General features: G+C 37.7%; 2 protein-coding genes across 2 annotated transcripts in view; one reads left to right on the forward strand and one right to left on the reverse strand.

The window, feature by feature from the left end:
* Positions 1 to 3490, forward strand: part of LOC139709422 (gamma-aminobutyric acid type B receptor subunit 1-like) — a 318845-nt gene extending 315355 nt beyond the window's left edge. Inside the window, exons 15-17 of the mRNA XM_071621390.1 lie at positions 830 to 958; positions 1878 to 2015; positions 3121 to 3490. Of these exons, the coding sequence (XP_071477491.1) occupies positions 830 to 958; positions 1878 to 2015; positions 3121 to 3417 (564 nt within the window). The 3' untranslated portion in view covers positions 3418 to 3490. The remainder of the gene's footprint in view (positions 1 to 829; positions 959 to 1877; positions 2016 to 3120) is intronic.
* An 11213-nt stretch (positions 3491 to 14703) lies between these two features.
* LOC139709448 (band 7 protein AGAP004871-like) overlaps positions 14704 to 22702 on the reverse strand; it is a 54389-nt gene continuing 46390 nt past the window's right edge. The window contains exons 4-6 of the mRNA XM_071621415.1: positions 17909 to 18168; positions 16345 to 16423; positions 14704 to 15425 (exon numbers count right to left, since the gene is read on the reverse strand). Coding sequence (XP_071477516.1) covers positions 15198 to 15425; positions 16345 to 16423; positions 17909 to 18168 — 567 coding nt within the window. The 3' untranslated portion in view covers positions 14704 to 15197. The remainder of the gene's footprint in view (positions 15426 to 16344; positions 16424 to 17908; positions 18169 to 22702) is intronic.

The following is a 22702-nucleotide window of genomic DNA, read 5'->3' on the forward strand; positions in this document are numbered from 1 at the left end:
GGAAACTTCCATATATTTTTAACGATTCTTTCTTCTATTTTTCTTCAGATTACTTGGGAACGCCCTCAAAAAATTTTTCCAAACCAATATTCCTCAGATGACCTCATCTGCCAATCATTGCTAAAGTACTGAAGTGTTTAACAAAAGACATTGGAATGCACCTTCACCTCGACTCAGCATTACTTGCATGTTTCTGTGATATTAATGTGACTAACAAAAGATGTGGCGAGGAAACACGCAAGTTATGCTGAGTCAAGTGATGTTGAGGGTATCATAAATCAACACAAATCAACATGCATTTGGATTTCAGGGCCCCTTCAAATCCTTTCCCTCCAAGTTTCTAAAATCTCTGTAGACTTTGAAGAGGTTCCACTCGCTCCTCATTTTCAATTATGTAAGTTATCATGAACTGCGCATGCAAGCAATGTTGAATTTCTCAATTTTGGGTACCATGGTGCTCTAAATTTTGTTTGGTGTTCTAGTAGCACCTGGGTATAGTGGAGGATGTGGCTCCAGATTCTTAAAGACTTGTGCAATGCAAATAGATGTTGACTTATGCTGATTCATAGTACCCTGATCATCATTTACTGGGACCAAAAAATATCCAGGTTTGTGCCCTATATTTAATACTTTTTTTTCTACTATTTTTATAAACACGTTTTTAGTGCCTCTGAATGTTCTTTACAGATAAATGGTACTATGTACTGTGAATGCTGTTCATCATCATCATCATCATCATCATCATCATTTTGTCCTTTTCCTTATCTTATGTATTATTGTTTTTGTGTTTTTTTCCTCATTTATGAGTATTTTCTTTCCCCCCATCCAGGTTCTGTGTATCATCACAGCTCCAGTCACGCTGATAATCAAGAGTCAAAACAATGCTGTCTACGGCTTCACTTCTTTCACCATAGTCTTCTGTTCAGCCATCACACTGGCCCTCATATTTATACCAAAGGTAGATCATTCCCAGCTTTGAATATCATATTTCTCTCTTCTCTTCCTTTTTTTTTTGTCCCATGTAAGTACAAAGACTTTTCATGGATTAGCATGAGTAGACAGCATGAAGACAGCTGTCTCTTGGTGAAGACATTTGAGATGAAATGAAGGTATCAAGTAATGTTTTCTCTCTCATTGTTATACAAATAAGTACCTGTCTTATTTGCAGCAACTGGACTGGAATGACCATGTCTTTGTAAAGTTTTTTTTTTTTATAGACACATCTTTTTTTTTCAAATCTTGTCATATATCTTTGTTTAAACTCTTCCTGAAGAAGAAAAAAAATCAGATAATTTTATTTCTATACAAATCAGCAGGCAATGTCTTGAGATGAATATGAAATGAACCATCATTGAGTTAAAAGACATCATCTTGGATAGAGATTAATGTTGTATACCAATTCAGGTTTAAGCATACCCACTTTAACAAGGGAATCATTAAAATTCATTATACAGTCAATAAAACTTCACATACAATATATACTTACAATTTTAATACCTACCTGAGTTATAACTTCTGAGCTGAGAACTAGGTGGGGTACAGTGTGAATTAATGCACCCCTCATTTCCAGCCAATGATACATAGATATAATTATTGTAAAGCCAGAAACATTGGCAGCATGAGACTGTCTTGAATTGGCGCCAAAGGCCTCTTTTGTTTCATGAAACTATCGCTAATTGGCACTGGCAGTAAATGCATTGCGTAGACAAAAACTTTTGCAAATCGTGGCTCTTCATAAAATTTGCAAAAGTTTCATGCATATGAAAATTTGTGGTTTTACAATTTATTTACTTATGTGTGTGTGTGTGTGTGTGTGTGTATTGATGTGTATCAATTAGGTGTGTTCACACTTCTGTCTAATCATGCTCTGCCCCCAGGTGGTATCCATTGCACACAATCCCCAAGGCACGTATAATAAGAACACTCAAGGTTTAGCTGCCCCGAGTAGAGAAGACGAGGAGAAGCACACCCGGCTATCAGCAGAGAATGAGGAGATCAAGAGGCATATCAAAGAGGTAAAGACAAACATAAGAAAGGAGTAAATGATATATGAACTATCCTTTGCTAATTTAATAGTACTGCTGCTGCTACTTCTGCTAATACTTCTACTATTGATGATGAAAGGATATCAATAAATAATGACAATAACAGTAATAACAGTGCGATGATACAGTAACTGTAAAAGTGGATATTTTCACGTGAGTAATTTTTCACGCTCGTTCGGGTAAGACAAGTTTCAGGTGGTTTTAGATCTGCGGAATCAAGACATGGACTACTGGAACATATAGCAAGCACAAATATTTGTGCACTTTTATTTTCGTGCTGGTTTCTGGTTGCGCGATATGTGCGAAAATGTCCACTTTTACAGTAGTAGGCAGTAGTAGTAGTAGGAGCCTGGTAGTAGTGGTAGTAGTAGAAGTACAATGCAGAAGTAGTAGTAATGATATGAGTGATATTCATAGTTATGATAGTAATAATAATGATTGTTCATGATAATACTGTAATAATAATGAACAATGATAATTATAAGTTGTGAGTTTCTTCACTTTGTCTCCCTCTACAAATTAAATTTGTTGAGATCGCAACTGCTGATCTGTAAATTAACAAACGTGTCGGAAAAAAGGAACCAGTGGGACTCGAACCTGTCATCTACTGCTTTCCGGGCAGCGACACTACCACCAGGCTGTCCCTGCTTGCCAGCAGTAATGATCATTGTCATAATCATGCATAACGATTATAAAAAAAGAAATGGAAAAAAAAAAGAAGAAAAGTACTTAAAACTTGTTAAATTAGCAATTGTTACTGTAAAGGTTGAATATGAAGAGTTTGTTTGCAAAAACCGATAAGTCCATTTTTGAAGATTTTGAAGTACTGTCTCTGTCATAAAGTACAAAATAATACCTTTTAAATGATATATTGGTCACTACATATAAAGGTACATTTTTGAAGTTATGGTCAAAAGAAGCAAAAATTTTCTTATTATTCTCTTTATTTTTCTTGACCTTTAATTGCAAATATCTCCATTTGGCAAATATGGACTTATCGGTTTTTGCAAACAAACTCTTCATATCCACTTTCCAGTTCTGATGATGATCTCATTTTTTTTTTTTTTTCTCTCAGAGAGAAGAGAAGATCAGGATATTAACAGAGAAAATCCAGCAGAAGACGAAAGCGCTTCCTCAGGTTAAAGGCAGCTCCGCCTCCTCCTCCCCCGTCTTTGTCCACCACGCGCCTAGCCCCACCCCAAACACACGGACTACCCTCGCGGTTACCGACAAGATCACGCCGCCCCACATGTCGGTGGAGGACAGTGCCTATGTCTCGATGACCGCGCCCAGTGCGTTCACGCCCAAACTCATCCACGGGGAGAAGGTGTCCGGCATAACGGAGGACGATTTGTCAGAGACGTACATATGACAAGCCAGACTGCGGTTCTGTGTTTTTTGTATACAAGACAAAATCTCGTCTCTGCTTTATATTGGATCTTCTTTGTTGTTGGGAAAAATTAAATGTGTGTGGCCATGAGGGTTAGAATTTTCTTTGAGCCTGACGCATCTGCTGCATCACAATTTTTCCTTCCTGTGGAAATGTCATTCGAAAGCGATGGATAGGAAGTAACCATGAGGCACCTCGTGAGTCGCACTGAAAGGAATCGTTTGGATCCAAGCCGTTTCCTGGATTGGAAGTGATTCCAAAGGAGCAGCACAAATGCCAAAGTCTTGTCAGCATCTGCCTCAAGAGTACAGACACAGCCAGTGTTATAGAAAGGACCGTCATTATCTTGACAGGGGTGATGCCCATACTTTGTCAGTCAGAGAATTTTACTGGTCTAGTGTTTAGGGGTGTCGGCAGGGGATGCCTTGTGAAAACTTGAGTAGCCAAAGGGTAGAACAATATGGCAGTTTATCGACAGACTCACAGAAGAACGTAAATCTGCGAGAAGAGAAAACAAAGCAAGGGATCTGGACTTTCTTTCTTTATCAGGACAAAAGTTGCTTGAGTTCAGACAAAAATCAACAAAAATCCTGAATGGAATGAACTTCTAGCAAGAACAGAGATGAATGAAAAGAGACTTTTAGCTGGGTTTCTGCAGAGATAGTCACATATTCAACTGGCTAACAGTTTGTGATTTTCATTTATTTTTTATTTTGTAACCTTAAAAGAAAGATGTCTGGAGTTCATCCCAATTCAGTAGGAATTGTTACATGGAGAGATTTAGTAAGGATGAATAGTTTACCTATTAAGGTCTGTCTCTTTCTACCGAATATACCATGTCTGGTTGGGCAGCAGTGTTTCTTTGTCTGCCCATAGCATCTATGTGTATTTCAGCGATTCCGTGCTCGCGGCACAGACTTTTCTTGTATGTTATGGAGACTTCTGTAAACCGAATTACCTCACATCACACACGCTGAGTCTGAAGCATGGTCTACGAGACTGAAATTCTTGCGTAGGCGTAGTGCATGGCCAAAAGGCATGTTTGCTGTATAGTCAAATCCAAAGCTGAGGCTGCTGTGAGAGATGGCTCTTCCATTACTTTCATCAATTTCCAGTCCAGAGTAGCAGATCTTTGAAGAGTTTGCTCGCAAAAAGAGTTAACTCCATTCTGTAGATTTCAGATATTTGCATTTAAAGCTGCTAGAAAAGGAGAAAATTATAAGAATATATGGTACATTTTTAATCATAACTTCAAGAATATCCTTTGCCATGTAACAAGTAATGTATCCCTGGAAAGATTTGACAATGGACTTATTTCAAAATGTTTGAAGGGATCATATAGTTCTTATGAAATATGAAAGAGCGTGTAATTCCAAGAGGAATTCAATGTTTATTTGATCAAAATAGAGCAATCCTAATAAAAGGTGGGACCCATCTTTTATTATGATCGCTTTATTTTACTTTGTTTTTGGAAGTCTCAGCCATTCCAAAAACGATTTTCGTCAAATAAACTGTGAATTTGTCATAGAATGGTATGCTCTATACTGTTTCATATTAAAGTGGTTTCCTGGTATCTCACAAAAAGTTAAAAGCCTAATCCTCGCCTCCACCAATACTGTACCATCCCTATAAAAATGGTACTTAACCCATTTTACAATCTAACCTTTTTTTTACCTGTGCTGTGCTGTAGCACCTTACTCTGTTCCATCCCTCCCCTTCCAAAAGAAATTGATGTCTTAGATCTACATTCCTTCTCTTTTTTTTTTCAATCAAAGTAGGAAGAAAAATATAGTTCATTGTAGTAAATAGATGTGATAATGTCTCGCGTATAGAACTGCGCAAAACACCTCACGGCAGAGAAGATTGCATGTCATGTAAAGATTAACATTCAAGGGGTCACCACCTTTGTCACTTTGCGTGTTGCGTCATGATTTCATTGATCATCTCAACAATGATATCCGAAGATTAATTGATATCATATAGGAACATTCAGAGAGAAAAAAGAGAACATATTATATGCTAACACACCCAAGAAGAAAAAATTTAACCAATTATCAGCCTGAATCATTGTAGATGACCAACAATTTCAGTCAGGAGTGTGCTCAGACGTTCTCATATTTTTTAAATCTAATCATTGTGAATGATTTATTGTTTTTGTTTTGTTTATTGCTGCAGGAAACATACACTAATAGGTAATATAATGTGACACATAAGCCACAAGAGATACTTTAGATTGAATGATTAGATGAGATCAGTAGCCAGTTTAAATATTAGTGGAAAAGTGAGCAAAGAAAATGGGATTCCATCGGGATTCGAACCCGAGACCTCCGGATTGCTAGACCGGTGCTCTACCGACTGAGCTATAGAAAGCCCTAGTGCAGTGTTCGTCCCAGAAACCCTGGGACGAACACTGCACTAGGGCTTTCTATAGCTCAGTCGGTAGAGCACCGGTCTAGCAATCCGGAGGTCTCGGGTTCGAATCCCGATGGAATCCCATTTTCTTTGCTCACTTTTCCACTAATAATTTATATTCTTTCTGGTCAGTTTATTCTGTCTTTATCAGTTTAAATATTGCCAGTACTTTGATAACAATCCCTTGCAAGAGTCTTTACCTTTTATAGTAGATGTCTTGAAACATCAAAATCAGGAAAGAAATAAGAAAAAACAGTAGTTAGTCATTATTTTATTTCAAATTCTCTTATAATGCCATCACTCATGCTCATTCTCCCACACATCAATTTCACCAGTCTTGTGGACAACACATCAGTTAAACAAGACTCTTTTTTTTCCACTAAAAATAAATAGAATCTTTGTATTGATCCATATTCTATTGAAAATAAAACCTTTGAATCATTGTCACATGTTTTGCCAGTTAGTACAATGTATATCATTCCTTCTGTTTTCTGTAGAGTATGATGCACACTTATAAGTTCTGTTCAGTTTATTCTAAATTAATTCTCCAGCAACAATTTGGACAGAGAAAAGAAGAGAACAATTCATTAGAATTGAATATTTGCAGATACTAGGAATAATTGCAGTAAAAAAAATCATATAATTGGAGTTCCATACTTTTTTTAACTGCTCTGAAATGAAATCAGGGTGTAAGATGTTTTGCTCTGATTTATTTTGCTTTTTTTTTCAGTTGAGAGCTTGCATAATGATATTTAATATCCATGTTGAATTTTGGATGATAAAACTTTCAGGAAACCTAAATTTTATCATCAAATGAAAGAAATACCAGTAAAATAAAAATCATGTGTTTTGACTGCATAGTCAGAAAAAAAAAAAAGATATTCACTTCAGTTAAAGAATGATTACTAGTGCTATGTTGAATGAGATTCCCACTTCTTCTTTTTTTTCATTTTTGTATTTCCGAACCAAGATAGTGTTAGATTTCTTTTCTTTTTACAGACTGGATTTTAAAAATCTAAGGTACTAAGCTCTAAAATATTCTTGCATACATTCAAGTGATTCTCACTGTCAGATACCCATTTTATTGTCCTGTTCTGGAATTGTAAAAATGATATGTGATTCTGAATATCTTGAAGAACATCAGACGATAAAGGGCTAAGAACATATAAATGTTGAAAAAAGCAACATTTATTTTCCAGACGTTCATGCAATACAGCAATATAGATTGCAACAAGAGAGAAATGTTCATACATTATAAGTGTACATGTGTATGTATATATATCAATAAATGATGACAATGTATAGTTTATATAGCCACTTGAAGTATGTTGCATCGAGTATGATCTCACATGTTTGTATATAAAGAATTCAGAGACTGTATGTGTCCATGGGAGATGAAGACAGATTTCGTTATTACGCAACGTCAAGGATGACCATGTGCTTTAGGGTAATGATTTTCTGGAGACAAGTGTCATGGAATATGACTTCATTGTTTTCATATAAGTCATTGATTCTTGAAACTAATCGATCTTAACTAGCAATTTTCATTCATTTACAGTTGTAGCAATGACTGTGAAATAGTACACAGGTTTCTTGGTATGTCACTAACATTGTTGGATTATTTTCCCTCTATAAGACACGAATGACCTATTTTTGCCTTTTGTCTTCAAGTGTAAATCTGGATTGACAGAGACACAATAAATGTTTTGGTACAGATAATGTACAAAATCTAGTCTTGCAGTGTGCAGCTAGGACAAAGTGTATTTACACAAGGGATTTTTCAAAAGCCTGGTGCTTGATTACACTCAACACTAACACCACACACTGATGTTATTTAGTGCATGTTGTTACACTGCTTCAAGTACACTGAACACCGGATAGTGAACACCCTGACACAAGACATGTATGTAGTCCCTATATGTGTCAATGATTGCACTGCGGTTTATTTACACAGAATATATTCATGGTTGACACGTGTTTTGGGCTGGAATCAAAAGCCAGCATGAAGCACCAAAGTCATCATCACAAATCATCATTTTGGTGTCATCTTTATCGGTTTCTCACACTTCAAATAGCAGTGCACTTTCTTTAATACCACTCTTCACTGTAACGCTGTAGCGAACACCGATGTTTGAACTTGTACGGAAAATACAGGGCTTCCAAACCAAACTACAACATCTTTCCTTTCCAACATTCTGTGTCAGTGTATCAACATGAGTTTGTCAATTCTGTTATTCTTTTTTTTATAGTTTTTATGTGTTAAAAATAAAAGATAAACAGATACATTAGGTTTTTTAAAGTGTATCTGGAATGTCACAAAAAGAAGTCCATTGCATTAAAGTGATGGAAGAAAAAACTTTTAGGATGTGATTCTTTTCTGCTTCCCCTAACAAATATCATTCCTGAAAATGGAACAAGAAAACGTTTTTCATTATGTGAAAAAATCCACCTAACTTGTCTCTTTTTATGGTCAGGTACTGTGAACAGTTGGCTCATCTGTTGAGCAAATATCATGTGAACTCGTATATTACAATTCAAATTTTGTAAGCCACTTGAATTATACTGTCACTTATGAAAACCACAGTCAAAAGACGCGTTCATGTTTTTCATTCTTAAATTCTTCCCTTCTTTTTTCTTCCTTGTTATTCACAAGTCATACTATGGGGGCTGTTTTAATTGGGAGAATCAAAATTCTACAAATGCAAATTAATTAGATTCATTTTGTGAAACTGATTCATATCTAAGCCCATCTGATATATTTTATGTCTGATAGTGCCAAGTCATCTTCTTCAACTTTGAGATACAAAGACAATTTTCAAGGAGCCTTTTGCCAAGTACTTTGCTTGCCTGCCTCACATATCAAAATCTATATGAAATCATTTGTAATAAATATTTGATTTGGACAATCAATGTCTAATTTATGCATTCTTTACAATGCAATTACAATGGGACATTTTTTAATTATATGTATGATGTAATGGCTTGATTATCAACATTGATTGGAAAACAAAACGTTTTTTCTCCCTGCCAGACTATTTATTATTTATCCAGTATACCAAAAATATAACAGTTTGTACATTAAAAAAACATGAAGATGAATGAAAATGGCATGCTTCAGTGAGGACCTTCATATAATTTTGTGAACCATCCTAAGTAAAGTTTGATAAAGTCCCAAAACATTGATTTCCAGTTTTTCTTTCTTTCTTTCTTTCTTTCTTATCTTTCTTTCTTTCTTTCTTATCTTTATTTTTCTTTCTTTCTTTCTTGTCTTTCTTTCTTTCTTTCTTATCTTTATTTTGGATTCTCTTTTCTTTCTTTCTTTCTTTCTTTCTTTTTTTTTCTTTCTTTCTTTCTTCCTTCTTTCTTTCTTCTTTCTTTCTTTCTTTCTTTCTTTCTTTCTTTCTTTCTTTCTTTCTTTCTTTCTTTCTTTCTTTCTTTCTTTCTTTCTTTCTTTCTTTCTTTCTTTCTTTCTTTCTTTCTTTCTTTCTTTCTTTCTTTCTTTCTTTCTTTCTTTCTTTCTTTCTTTCTTTCTTTCTTTCTTTCTTTCTTTCTTTCTTTCTTTCTTTCTTTCGACAGTTGATTTTCAGGCTTTCTCAGAAAACTTCCCTCATTATACTCTGGCTGGATGTTGGGAATGGTTTTATCATAATTATGATTTGTCAGAGTCGGATATTATTAAGGAATGTCATCTCGTTTCAATGCCCAAACATTTGCAGAGATACTGTCATCTATAAAAGCAAAAAGAGATTCAAGGAAATTTAGCCAGGCTGTTTCTTGCATCTTGACGCATGCAGTTTGTAAACTTGCTCTTCTTAAATTGGTCCAAACTGGCTAATTAGTCAGTCCCAAGTTACATGGCAACACGTCCTAGTCTGGACAGCCCTTGAGTCTCATATAATGATTATATGCAGAGTGCATTATTAAATCATATCTAATGACAGTACTGGGTTAAAACGTGGATATATCTATATTCTTGAAGTATACAAGATGTTATTTGTCTGAACTTTTGCCTTATTTGTTTGTTTGGTTTTTTTCTTCTTCAGACATATAATGTATGCACATACTAAACACTTGTGACTAGTATTTATGGTTTTCTTGTTGTCAAATAAAAAAAAATGCTGAAAACTTACAATGTAGACATTAAAAAAGATCTGGGAAATCTTATAATGGTCTGTCTATTTGTCATTCACAACAGTTTGTATCTCACATGTCACATAATTCTACATGGAGTCGTCTTGCATGCAATAGTTGTTCAGGTGTTGGTGAACTCACAAAAACATATGTGACCTATCAGCAAGTTACTTGGATAAAGCCATAGACATCGAAACCAGTTGAAAAAAGACTTCAGAAGTTTGTTTGTTCAAATATCAGAAGTTTGATTTTTCAGCAAACACCTGTCCAATTTGAGAATCCATATTGACTTAGAGTTTTATTTGGCAAATTATTCTGATGTTGTGAATCGTGTTGGATGGATTTCACACTTGACCACATGTTATGTTTTATAGCCACTTTTCTCACAGCTGCATTGTTTTTTGAAGGCAGCTTCTTATTCATTTCAGTGGTAGGTTAAAATGTATGAAGGTCAACGTGGAAGATTATTGTCTGATAGGCCAAATATATAGTGGTGTATGTGTATGTATGTATGTGTGTGGATACTAATGCTCAGTGAATATTACCTTATGTACGTGCATGTGTTTGTCGGCAATGTGTCTCGTAGAGGAGCGAGTTTTTGATCTGCGATGCAAACGTCAAGATGATGGTTGCTTGACTATTTGCCTCTCTCCCTGTGTCGTGTTGCAAAGTTGCTTTAGCTTTCGCAAAGACGCAGCCTATACATAGTAAAATAGAGCTCCCATATGTCATTCGTCATCATGGTATCAAGTAGTTCTCTACGTATTGAATTTGAGCAGACGCTAAAATGGCTCAGAACCATCATGAAAACTGACACAAAGCCATCTTGCACAACAGGTTTTATTCCTCTTAAAGTGTACTTTGATCAAAAAATATTTTTTGATATAAGTGAAAGAGATGTGTTTTAGTAATCTGTTGCACGAACAATCAGAAAAAAAATGTTACATATAAATGAAGAAAAAGCATATTTTGATATAGAAAATAAGAACTAAATCAGTGAGTCTGAAAGGCAAGACTATCAACTTTCCTTTGTTCTCAGGAACCAGCAAGGGATTAAGGAACCAGCAAGAGATTAGGCAGCCTGGGAATGTTGTTGTTGTTGTTGTTTTGTATTTAGTGGCGTTTTCCATTCTCTTTAGAATATTTACGCCAAACACTTATCTATAAATTTCTTTTCCTTTTATCATTTAAAAAAAAAATAAAAAATATTGTAATGAGTATCCTTGGTCAGCTGTTGGTACGTCTATTTGCCTGCTTAAAGTATCATATCTTCTGGCCAATCCGGCTCACTGTCTCGAGCAGACTTCTCAGCTGTTATTAACGGCCTAGGAACAATAGCAAAGTTATAGTCTTCTTTTCAGACCCATTGACTTTAGTGGTATGTTTATAACTTCAAATGTATTTTTCTTTGCTAATATTGAAAAAAAATTTTCTGATTCTTGGTGTAATAGGTAACTGAAATGTAGCTCTTACACATAACAAAAAATATTTTTTGGTCAAAGATACACTTCAACCTTCATGTTGCAGATCTAAAACTCCTCTTTATCTTGCACATATGGGTGTATAGTTTTATAGTGTGAGTGTGCTTTGAAATAAAAACAAAACAACATTCACTTGTTTTAGTTTTATGTTAATAACTTCACAATTTAAGAATGCAGATTACCAGGGAGAAAAGCAGTCATTGTCTGTAATTATGAATTTATTTACAGGCCACACAGAAAAATGTAGACAAGGAAAATCTGTGTTGATAGGATATGAATAAATAAATACAAGTGACAAATATAGAAATTGCTATACAGGTTTTAAGATACTATCACTACATCCAATAAACCACAAATGGACTAGATACAGTCTTTCATCATTTCACTCTAACTTGATATGGTGAAGTTAGTATGTCAAGATGATCGGGAGGGCAATATTCTTTATGATCCACTAATTTTATGCATTCTGGTTGACAGAAAGATATATTTGCATGACTACTGCTTGATCAGACAAATCTGAATGGAACAACGTGATCTTTGACACGTACGTGGGATGCAGCCGTAATTTAGAACACATTCTATGCATTTCAAACACTTGGCATAAATATAACACAAAGATCTGTGGCATTGCATTGCCTACAGCTGAAGTCATGTAGTAGAATCTCCTATACTAATCCATGACTAAATGGGGCAATACCAAAAATAATGATAAATCATCACAAATGATTTCAATTTGCTCATCCTCACTGGGACAAATATATTTGAAGAGTTTATTTGCAAAAACCGATAAGTCCATATTTGCCAAATGGAGATATTTGCGATAAAAGGTCAAGAAAAATAAAGAGAATAATAAGAAAATTTTTGCTTCTTTTGACCATAACTTAAAAAATATACCTTTATATGAAGTGACCAATATATCATTTAAAAGGTATTATTTTGTACTTTATGGCAGAGATCGTACTTCAAAATCTTTAAAAATGGACTTATCGGTTTTTGCAAACAAACCCTTCATTTAATCCTCTGCTGCTGTAAGAATTTCTGACACATGATTTAGTAGCAGTTAGTTGTTATAAAACGTTCTAGGTCGCAAGTACACATACATTGTAATGATCGATGCATTCCCGCACGGACCTACGAGTTGAACAGGTGAGGCTGCCCTCTATTGGTGTATTCCATACAGGAAGAGCTCCTTTTCACATCCTTCCACATGTAACCACTGGAGTCTGAAATTTCTACAAACTTTGCACTAGACATTCCAGATTCCTGTGACCAATGGAATAACATTGGTCTGCATTTTGTGGATGTAATTTTGCTTTTTGTTGTTTGCTTCATATAGATTATTAATGATCAATAATGGAATGCTACTATGTAGGACACAGATTTACATGTGAATTCAAGGTTTAGAAATGCATGAGCCTGCAGCTCTATATCCACTGTCATTCCTTTGACATTTATATATTTCTTTAATGTTATGTGATAATTAGGATAAACACAGCAACACCCAGTTTTTTATATGCTCCTTTTCTTCTGTTCTTGCTGTAGTCCTTGTATCGCTGATTCCTGAAATACCATTTTTCTCAATTCCTCCTTTCTTGCTCTCTATCCAACTACATAACTCTGTTTCTCTGTTCTCTGACATCATATTTCTGACATCATATTCTTCACATGATTACATGCAGTGCCAAATCTTCTGTCATATATGGTTCATATGAACAGATTGTAAATGGCATAAGGTCCTCTGCAGCCCAGAGACACAAAATTAACCTTTTTTCCCATCTGGAGAAAGTTAGATCTAACAAAACAAGTAGGCTAATCATCCATATTATATCAAAAAAGAAAAACAAAGGAATGACATCTATGCACAGTACAAAACAAGAAGATACACAAGAGTCAATAGCTATAAACCATAATACACAAAAGAAACCAGATTTAAAGCTAAAATGTTTTCTGTTTTATATAAAATCAGTTCAATCTGGTACTATACAGACTAATATCAAGACAGCTAGCTGTACAAGTGTTTTAATGATATGCCTCAATGCAAAGGGCAAATCAAATGAAATATTGGCAAGAATCGTATATCAACCCTTATGTACACCGGACTGAAGAGTTTGGATAACTTGGATGACTGGACTCTTCAAGAAGGCATACCTGACAAATGAGATAAATATTTTGCACAATGATAGAATACTGAGCAGGGGAGTAGCCTTCTAGCACACAGCCTAATGATGCTTCACAAGGGAATTCTATGCATGACAAACTACAGAGCTTGACTTCAGTTGAAAACAGCCAGGGGAGTGTTTCATAAAGCTGTTTTTAAAGTTACGACGGACTTAAGAATGACTGGTGATCAGTTCTTGTGCTGAATAATTGAAATTCTGATAAGTATAGCACATCAGAGCATGTTCCAGTCATTCTTAAGTAGTTCATGACTTTAAGAACAGCATTATGAGACATCCCCTGTACTGTTATAGGCATGAGCATGTTTGCTAAAAAAAAAAACATGCACATACAAACCATAAAGATACCCAACCATTGTTTAGTGCATCATCTATTTATCGCACCACAGACTTTACATATGGCAGACAAAATTTTATGCATAAATTGAGTGATATGTGTCTCACAAGACTTTTTTCTGGGAGGATTGAAGAAAAAAAAACACATTGAGACTTGCATCAAAATCTCACCTGCACAATGGTTAATGTATAGCATCTGCCTTGCGCTATCTACCCACACATGATGAAATTTTTTGTCTGAGTGACACTGTTAATAGCTTTCAAATATTTCATTCTATTGGCATATTTGCATACAATGACTGTTGATAATAAGACAATACTTGCAAAGGACTGCTCTAGGTCTATGAGTTGACCGTCAATGCAGCAGACTTGGTCTGGACTATGAATGCAGAAACCTATACCTCAAAAAAAAAAGAGTTATTGTGGCAAGACCCAGTATTTCATAACTCAACAACAATTGCTACAAATGAGCCACTACACATGAATGCTCATTTGACATTGGCGAAAGAGAGATGTGTTCCACTTGGAATATTTTTAGTACCAAGGCCATGAAATCACAGTCCTGCATTCACTTGTCAAATGTGATTGAAAATCACTTTTATCATCAACTTTTATCACCCACCCTCATCACTTTTACACACTCAGTTTATACTTTACGAGTGGATGGAGACAAAAACATCCTTTGCAATGATACAGAAAAATCATACACTTATCTAGTTAAAGAAGTTTATAAATAAACTCACAATCTAAAACATGATAAATGTCCATTATGCAATTGTCGAATCACTTTTTCTATGCACTAAAAATTTGAAATACAGCTTGTAAATAATTGTGTACTTAGAGAAAAAAACGAACAACTGACAAAGTCAAACAATGATTTGGAAGTGTATATTCATTTTGTCCATTCATTGGCAGATCACATTTAAGACAAGAGGAAGTATAAAAAGAAAAAATGAAATTTCATCAACTGCCGACAGTATGCCACCAACTCCAACCAGGCAGAAGGGAATAGACACGCATTGCCTGAGCAAGGATGCCTGATTAAAAACCTCTCAGCCCCTGCGTTGTCAGGACAACAAACTTTGTGATGGTGACAGATGTTCCAAGGAGGTGATTTTGTACGTCGGGATGTGGCAGAGTTGACAAAAACATGGCAGTATGAGAGTCTAATGTCGCATTTTACTCTTTTTCTTCTTTGCGACTTTTTGTTTTTGCGACAGCGCCGTCACTCCACCATCTTGGGTGATGCGGGCGAAGGGGCGTCGTCAGAGGCAAGGAAGCCGGTCAGCAGGTCGATGGGGAGGGGGAAGATGATGGTGGAGTTCTTCTCGGCTGAGATGGTGTTGAGGGTCTGAAGGTAGCGCAGCTGCAGGGCCGCTGGCGACTCGCAGAGAACGTCTGCCGCTTCCTTAAGCGCCCGCGAGGCATTCTGCTCACCCTCCGCTGCTATCACCTGCAAAGTTGGATTGGAAAAACACCCAGAATTAAGCAAAAAATAACTTACCACCATCATTTCCACTTGGTACACAAATGATCTGAGCTTTCCTGAAAATCAGCAAGTAGACCATCCAACTGAGAAAGTTATCAAGTCATGAAAGCAAAAACTTTACAGTTCAGTGGCGTTTTCAAAACCTTTGAAAGTAGCAAGAAATTGGAGCCAAGGATTTGGCCTAGGCCTTTACATGACAGGGATATCGTAGTGTATGTTGCAGCAATACATGTAGACTTAGGCACGAATTCCCTGAGTTGGATGAAAACAAGCCCCCAGTGAAAATGACATTCTGACATTTTAACTTTGACACATGGTGCCACCTCCGTATGTCTCACGCTTTAGACATTGTTTATTCATCTGCTTCTTCTGTCTTGAGTGATAATGCTCAGATTTTAATGTATAAGATATTTCCCCTCCTTACTTTAATGGTGCTAACCTTAAGCCACTGAAGACTACATGTTGTTCTGAGTATACTCGGGCAGGTGTCTATGGGAAATGTGTGTTATGGCAAAATCAGCTTGTCCTCAACGGGTTAACTGCAGCCTTCTCGATCAGCAAGGCAGATTTGGCTCATGCCATGACAATTAATGGGGAGTATATAGCATGCCTTCTACTACCAACATTGTGATGAATGAATCAATGTGTATTTTCCTTGACAGAAAATGGTAGACCTCACATGGAACCACTGCAACAGGCAGAAACAAGCACTCGATCATGGGAAGGGGAAAATTCTTAAATCAGTTCTTCTTTCCCTTGCAGTGCGGGTAAGACAGGCACATCCTCTCCCCATGTTCAAGTGGATAAGCCTGCCTGAAATTTTCTCAGGAGAAGAAAATGTGACTAGTCCATTTTTAGAAAGAGGGGTGTACAACATCATTACCTTGGCTCTTGCTTCCCTGGCTGCCTCAGCCTCTGCAGCCATCGCTCTCTGAAGCTGGACTGGGAGTCGCACATCCTTACTGTGATGTCACAGTGATGGAGAGTGAGAGAAAGGGGTGGAGGGGGAGAGGAGGAGGGAGGAGGAGGGAGGAGGAAGGGGAGGAGGAAAAGGGGAGGAGGGGATTAAGGAGGAGGAAGAGGAAGAAGAGAAGGAGGAGGAAGAGGAGGAGGAGGAGGAGGAGGAGGAGAAAGAGGAGGAGGAGGAGGAAGAGGAGGAGAAACAGGAGAAGGAGGAGGAGATGGAGATGGAAGAGGAGAAGGAGGGGGAAGAGGAGGAGGAGGAGGAGGAGGAAGAGGAGGAGGAGAAAGAGGAGGAGGAGGAGGAGGAGGAAGAGGAGGAGAAAGAGGAGGAGGAGGAGGAGGAGGAGGAGGAGAAAGAGGAGGAGGAGGAGGAGAAGCAGGAAGAGGAAGAGGAAGAGGAGAAAGAGGACAAGGAGGAGGAGGAGATGGAGGAGAAGGAGGAGGAAGAGGAGGAGGGAAAGGGGAGGATGGGATTAAGGAGGAGGAAGAGGAAGAAGAGGAGGAAGAGGAGGAAGAGGAGGAGGAGGAAAAGGGGAGGAGGGGATTGAGGAGGAGTAGAAAGAGGAGGAGGAGGAGGAGGAGGAGGAGAAGGAGGAAGAGGAGGAGGGGGAGGAAGAGGAAAAAGAGGAGAAGGAGGAGGGGGAGAAGGAGGAGGAAGAGGAGGAGACAGAGAGAGAAAAGGGAGAGAGGATGGGTGAGAGGGGATAAGGGAAGAAGGAAGGAGAAGAAAGAAGAAGGCAAGCAGGTAAAAGACAAAGAGAGACCAAAATGACATACAGAGTTAGAAGACAGAAGAGCAAAAAGTTTGAATGATGAAGAGATTTGACAGGCATGGTAACGTAGTTGACAAAAACACTTACTTTCATACTTTTCTGATGAAAAAAAAAAAATCTTAACTCACATGCTCAAAATTGTCATCTGGTACCATCACATTGAGCACTGACAGTTTCATGAAAATGAGACAAAAAATAGAACCATTTCACATGCTCTTCAAATCAGTGATACTGGTTACAATCACACATCAGAATTATCAAACCACATCATTCTCTAACATTCTCCAATAGTTTTGTGCTTTTGTAATACCTCCCCCTTTAGAAAAATGCAATTTCTATTTATCATAAATGCAGAGTAATCTCAAGAAAATGAAGAAAGAGGTGATACAATTGTTCAATGAAATTCATAAAAAGAAAACAAACGTGATGATGTAAGGCAATTGTGACAATCATAAAATCACATCATTTCATTCGTATGTGTGATTCGTGTATACATCACTGTTTTAAAAACAAACCGATCAAACTGTAAAGTCACAAACTTTCTGATTTTTGTTTTGTTTTGTTTTTGTGTGTATCATGCTACTGTATGAGAGATGTTCAGGGTCGTTTTTGTTTGATTTTATGCTCTAATCATCCAAAATGGACTTCTGGATGATAGAGAAGATGGAAAGAATTTTAGGTCCCCCAAATCTAAATTTTTAAGGAACTCACATCTCTACTCTCTCCACCTTCACCCCCCAGGGGTCGGTAGCCTCATCCAGGACTGATTGCATCTGGCTGCTGATGCTCTCCCGATCTGTCAGCATCTCTCCCAGGGTCTTGGTCCCCAGCACGTTACGCAGCGTCGTCGCCGCCAGCAGGCGCGTGCTGCGCTGGGCGTTCTCCACGTTGGTGATCGAGATGGTCGGGTTGTGGACGCGGTAGTAGACCACGGCGTCGACCGCCACCGTGACGCTGTCTTTGGACAAAACCTGGCAAACAGGGACAGGAGGGAAATCGGTAGAGAAGGTGATACGATATTTACTCAGATGAAACTAGTTCACCAATCTTTGATGATGAGAATAAATAATTGCCATCATCATAATTGATATAAAGAAGATGGTCACCACTCATCTTGCGGGTGTTGGTCTCAATGCGGAGTGGCCAGTCTACCTACTGTTAAAGTGAAAACTTTCATGTTAGTAATTTTGCGTGCTCAGCCTTGTAAATTGACTTTCACATGTTTTTAATTCTGCAGAATCAAGACATTCAATAGTGCTACATACAACAAGCAAAAAATTTGCGTGCTTTTATTTTCACACTAGATTCTGGTCGCACAAAAATGTCCACAATTTGAAAATTTCCACTTTCATAGTACTTCCCAATAGTGCAGTGATAGATTCCAACATGGCATTTTCTGTAGCCCAGTGCTCCCACAGAAAGCTGTGGAAGATTGCACCCTCACAAAATGAGAATGAGCTGAAAATATCTACAAATCAGAGCAAGGTAATACAATTTACAAGCCTGGTGAAGGATAGCCAAATTGCACAATTACAAATCCAACATTCCTCCACCGATTAAACAAGAAATGGGAGAATTCCACAAGAAGACTATCAATGAAAGCAGTCTCTCAGTAGACTGGTGTCTGGAATATTTCGAAATGCGTAACTGCCCTTATGTGACATTACAAAGTCAATGGAAATAAGTTGTTCTCAATGTACAGTATGTCTGTCAATGTGGTGTCTTCAACTACTACACAACTCTGGTTTCAGAGTACCTAAATCCTAGACTAGAACACTAAAGATGTGTTCACAACATTTCAATGTTACTGTTTTTTTCTTTTGTTTTAAAGTATACTTAGCAAAATCTTGATATGATTTAATAGATATTATAAACATATCTAACTTATGAAGTTTATCGATTGTGGCATTCTGCATACTCTCTCTGCACAGAATACCCAAAGTTCTTTCTAATTCTAAACAAAGAATGTATATAAATTCTGATGCATCAGACATCATTGGTACACCTACTGAAGAATTGTTACCAATGCCCTTAAGTCAGAAGAGTAGCATTTGGACATAGAGTGTTGACATTACTGGCTAGCACTTTGTATCCAGTGGAAAAGGTGCTCTAAAAATATCAACTATTATAGCCGATGGTTGCACAAATTCTACATCCTCTGTAATGTCTTTGCTACTCACAACATGTGCAATAAATCAGAAATAAAACTACAGCTATCATCGATTCGTCAGGCCATTCCATGTGGTCTGACATTTCCCACACCACCTGCATTATCACATTTTCTTCCTTCAATTTCCTCTCGATCGTTTTCCAATAACGGCCCGGTGCATATAACCCGAGGGGAGAGTCCTTTAATCGCGCCAACACGACACGCCATCATCATCACGGCGAATATGGATTGTCACAAACGAGAGAAGAGGTTAGAGGATAACGGCCCCCCTCACCGACATTCAGATGTAATTGGGATGCTAATGGCAGTCAAATTGGCCAGCCACTCTGGCAGAATGAAGCCAGGTTATGACCACTCAAAGATAAGAAAAGGAAAAGAATACAGAAAAATTAAAGCTCAATGGGTAAATCATATTGAGAGGGGGATATCTTGAGTTAAGAGGCAAAAGGATGTTCACACTGGGGAAAGCTGAGAGTTCATTTTCCTCCTCCTCCTCCTCCTCCTTCTTTTAGTCCTTCTTTTCAACTTTCAGTGAGGAGCATCTTTGGGAGAGAACACCAAATGTCTCATCTACTTCAAGTATTAAGGAGAGGGGGAAAGAGGCAGCAAAGTAGGGCTAGGAAGAGAGGAGAGGAGCAGCATGACAAATTAGTCCATTATGTTTCCTGTATGTAGTTGGGGTTCATGACGTTATCTTGGCAAACTACGTGACCTGTGAGAATCAGGGATGCATCGTCAGTCTACCCTGCCCGCCACTCTTGCTCAGGATCACCCGATCACCATCCCCCTCCTCCCCCTCCCCCCCCCCCCCCCCTAAAAAGAAAAGATGTATGCCTAAACCCCTTTGTATAATTTGTCATCTTTGAAATAATATGCAGGGAAAGAGGAAGAAAGTTGGAATCCAGTTCCATTTCCCACGATGTGCATCAATCCAAATCTATTTTGACATCCAGTCGCTTCTCTTCAATTTGTCATTTCTATATTGGTGGCATTCCAATTAAAAAACGGGAAAATAAAAGGAGATTGAGATGTTTATAAGACGAAAGCGAGGAAAAGAAGAAAGCAGGGACACAGACAGAGAGATGGACTCACAGAGATAGAGTGAGATGCAAAAGGGAAAATATACAAAATAACCCCCCAAAAATATGAGATAATTGGCAGAATGGGCAAGTCAGGATGCATAGATTAAAGGAAGTGGTTGAGAAGCATACCTATATTGCCTATAAGAATTCCACATCATTTCATTTCAGATAAAAGAAAATCTTTTTTCTGTCCTTTTTATTGGGGGTGGGGGAAGGGAAGGGGAGGGGTGATTTGGCTAGTCTGTATTCAACAAAAGACTGGCAGGGCAAAATAAAAGGATATTACTGATAGGAATGGGTGGGTGTAAATCCAATGTAGTGAGTCTTCTATCTGAGAATGACATGTAGTGCCACGAAGCTTTAGGGCTAGATACACATGCCCATATATCATACCTGAATGAGAAGATATCTGGTTTATCTATTATTTATTCCCAGCTGCCTTCCAGCTATGAACGCACACACGTGTCGCGGCATATGTCAGGTCCAAAACACCAATACCCCACTGCTTGAGTACTACATGTCCTATAGCGTGCACATTGCACACGACCTTTGGTTACAACGCTGGGCTGATATTTCCACCTCCTCCTCCCCAACAAAGTCAAATCTTTCTTGCCATTTCATCTGATTAGGATTGCTGAGCTTTTCCCTGCCCTCAAGCCACAAGGGGAATGGAGACAAATTTCCTACAAGGACTTCATACCAAGCACGCCACACACAAGCTGGCCAGTGTTAAAGGGACACACCTCTCTTCTCCTTTTCTCTATCCCTACTACTAGGTCAGCTAGAAATGTTATTACACTTTCCATAATTATGTTTTCAGAACTGACAATGCATCACTATATTGTACATGTAGGCCATGGGGTGAGCTGGTTTTTTCGCTTGTTTCGTTCCGACAACTGCGGCACTAAAATTTCTCCACAGCTACGTGTAAACAAATAACCAAAAAGGCTACAGGAAAAAGTTCGACACAAACCCTCCTGTAGTATTTTGGTAATTTAGGGGGAAACAGTGAACTTTTTTGTCACTGAGGAGCTGAATATGTACACTTTGCCGTGTACGATATTCATTCGCGAACGATCATGTGATGTATGTTATCCAATCCGAATCGAGAATTATCGTTTACGAGTCAAAATGGCCGCCCCCTGTGAGCCTGTCGACGCGTCTACGTCGTCTGCTCTGCCGAAACTTTGAAGATGCGTTATTATGCATGTAACATCGATGAAGTTTGAAAATTTCACGCCCATGACAAACCTAAGATAGACGAAACCTATTTTGTGTGCCAAAGAGTGGATCAAATTGAGTGGGGGAGACCGTGAAATCGCAGACCAGAACGAAGTGATTCAGCTGCTCGGGGGACTGACTGCAACCTACGTAGGATAATTTACAGGTTAGTTTACGTGCGTACAGTCGTAGCAGTCGACACTGCAGTGCAGTCTCTCTCATGTTATATGCGTAATGTTAATGACCATGATGACTACAAGTACAACGTTAGCTATGTTATGAACGTTGCTTGTGTATGTTATAATGGGCGCTAATGCAGTAGCTTAGCCATTAGCGTGTCTGTATACATTTTAGATAAATTATCTTGAATTTCACCTTGGCATGGCATAGCGCCGTTATAATGTAGCCTAGTAGATGTAATTTTACATGTTGCTCTATGTACAGCCCAGGTTAGGTTGATGTGGCTGATCGGTGATATTGTTTTGGAAAAATCTTGACACACAGGACTGGATTGAAAAAGGTCTAAACTGCATGTAAATTTATATTTTCATAATCATGGCCATGGAGTATTAATATTAAAAATCCATCCTGTTTCTCTCACCCCGAAATTGGCGAATCCCCCCTCAAAACACACATTTAGCATCTCATTAAATTAACTTATTAATATTTGATATAAATAGGTCTAAAAAACCAACAATGACAAGAACATAATTTCAACAATTAAACTCCCTAAAACATATGATTACCATTATATTGTGCCAAACTATAAAGCAGTGGGTGGTGGCGATAGTGAAAGGCCAAGGATTACTACATGTAGTATTAATGATGATAAGGCAGTTGTATTCATAATTATGATAATTGATATTGCATGTGATCAGGTGCTGAAAGCTGTAGATGTAATTTAAAATCAGTAATTGCACTGCAAGTACAAGTTGAAGTAGTTGATGATGACAATGATCATGAGGTGTTAATGATTACCTGGCATAGTACTAGGGCCTATTGGTAATTACAAGATTCAAATATTGGCAGTCA

This window comes from Diadema antillarum, unplaced genomic scaffold (genome assembly GCF_040938485.1).
Source record: "Diadema antillarum isolate AM-2024a unplaced genomic scaffold, OU_Dant_1.0 seq00001435_RagTag, whole genome shotgun sequence".
Taxonomy (NCBI): Eukaryota; Metazoa; Echinodermata; class Echinoidea; order Diadematoida; family Diadematidae; genus Diadema; species Diadema antillarum.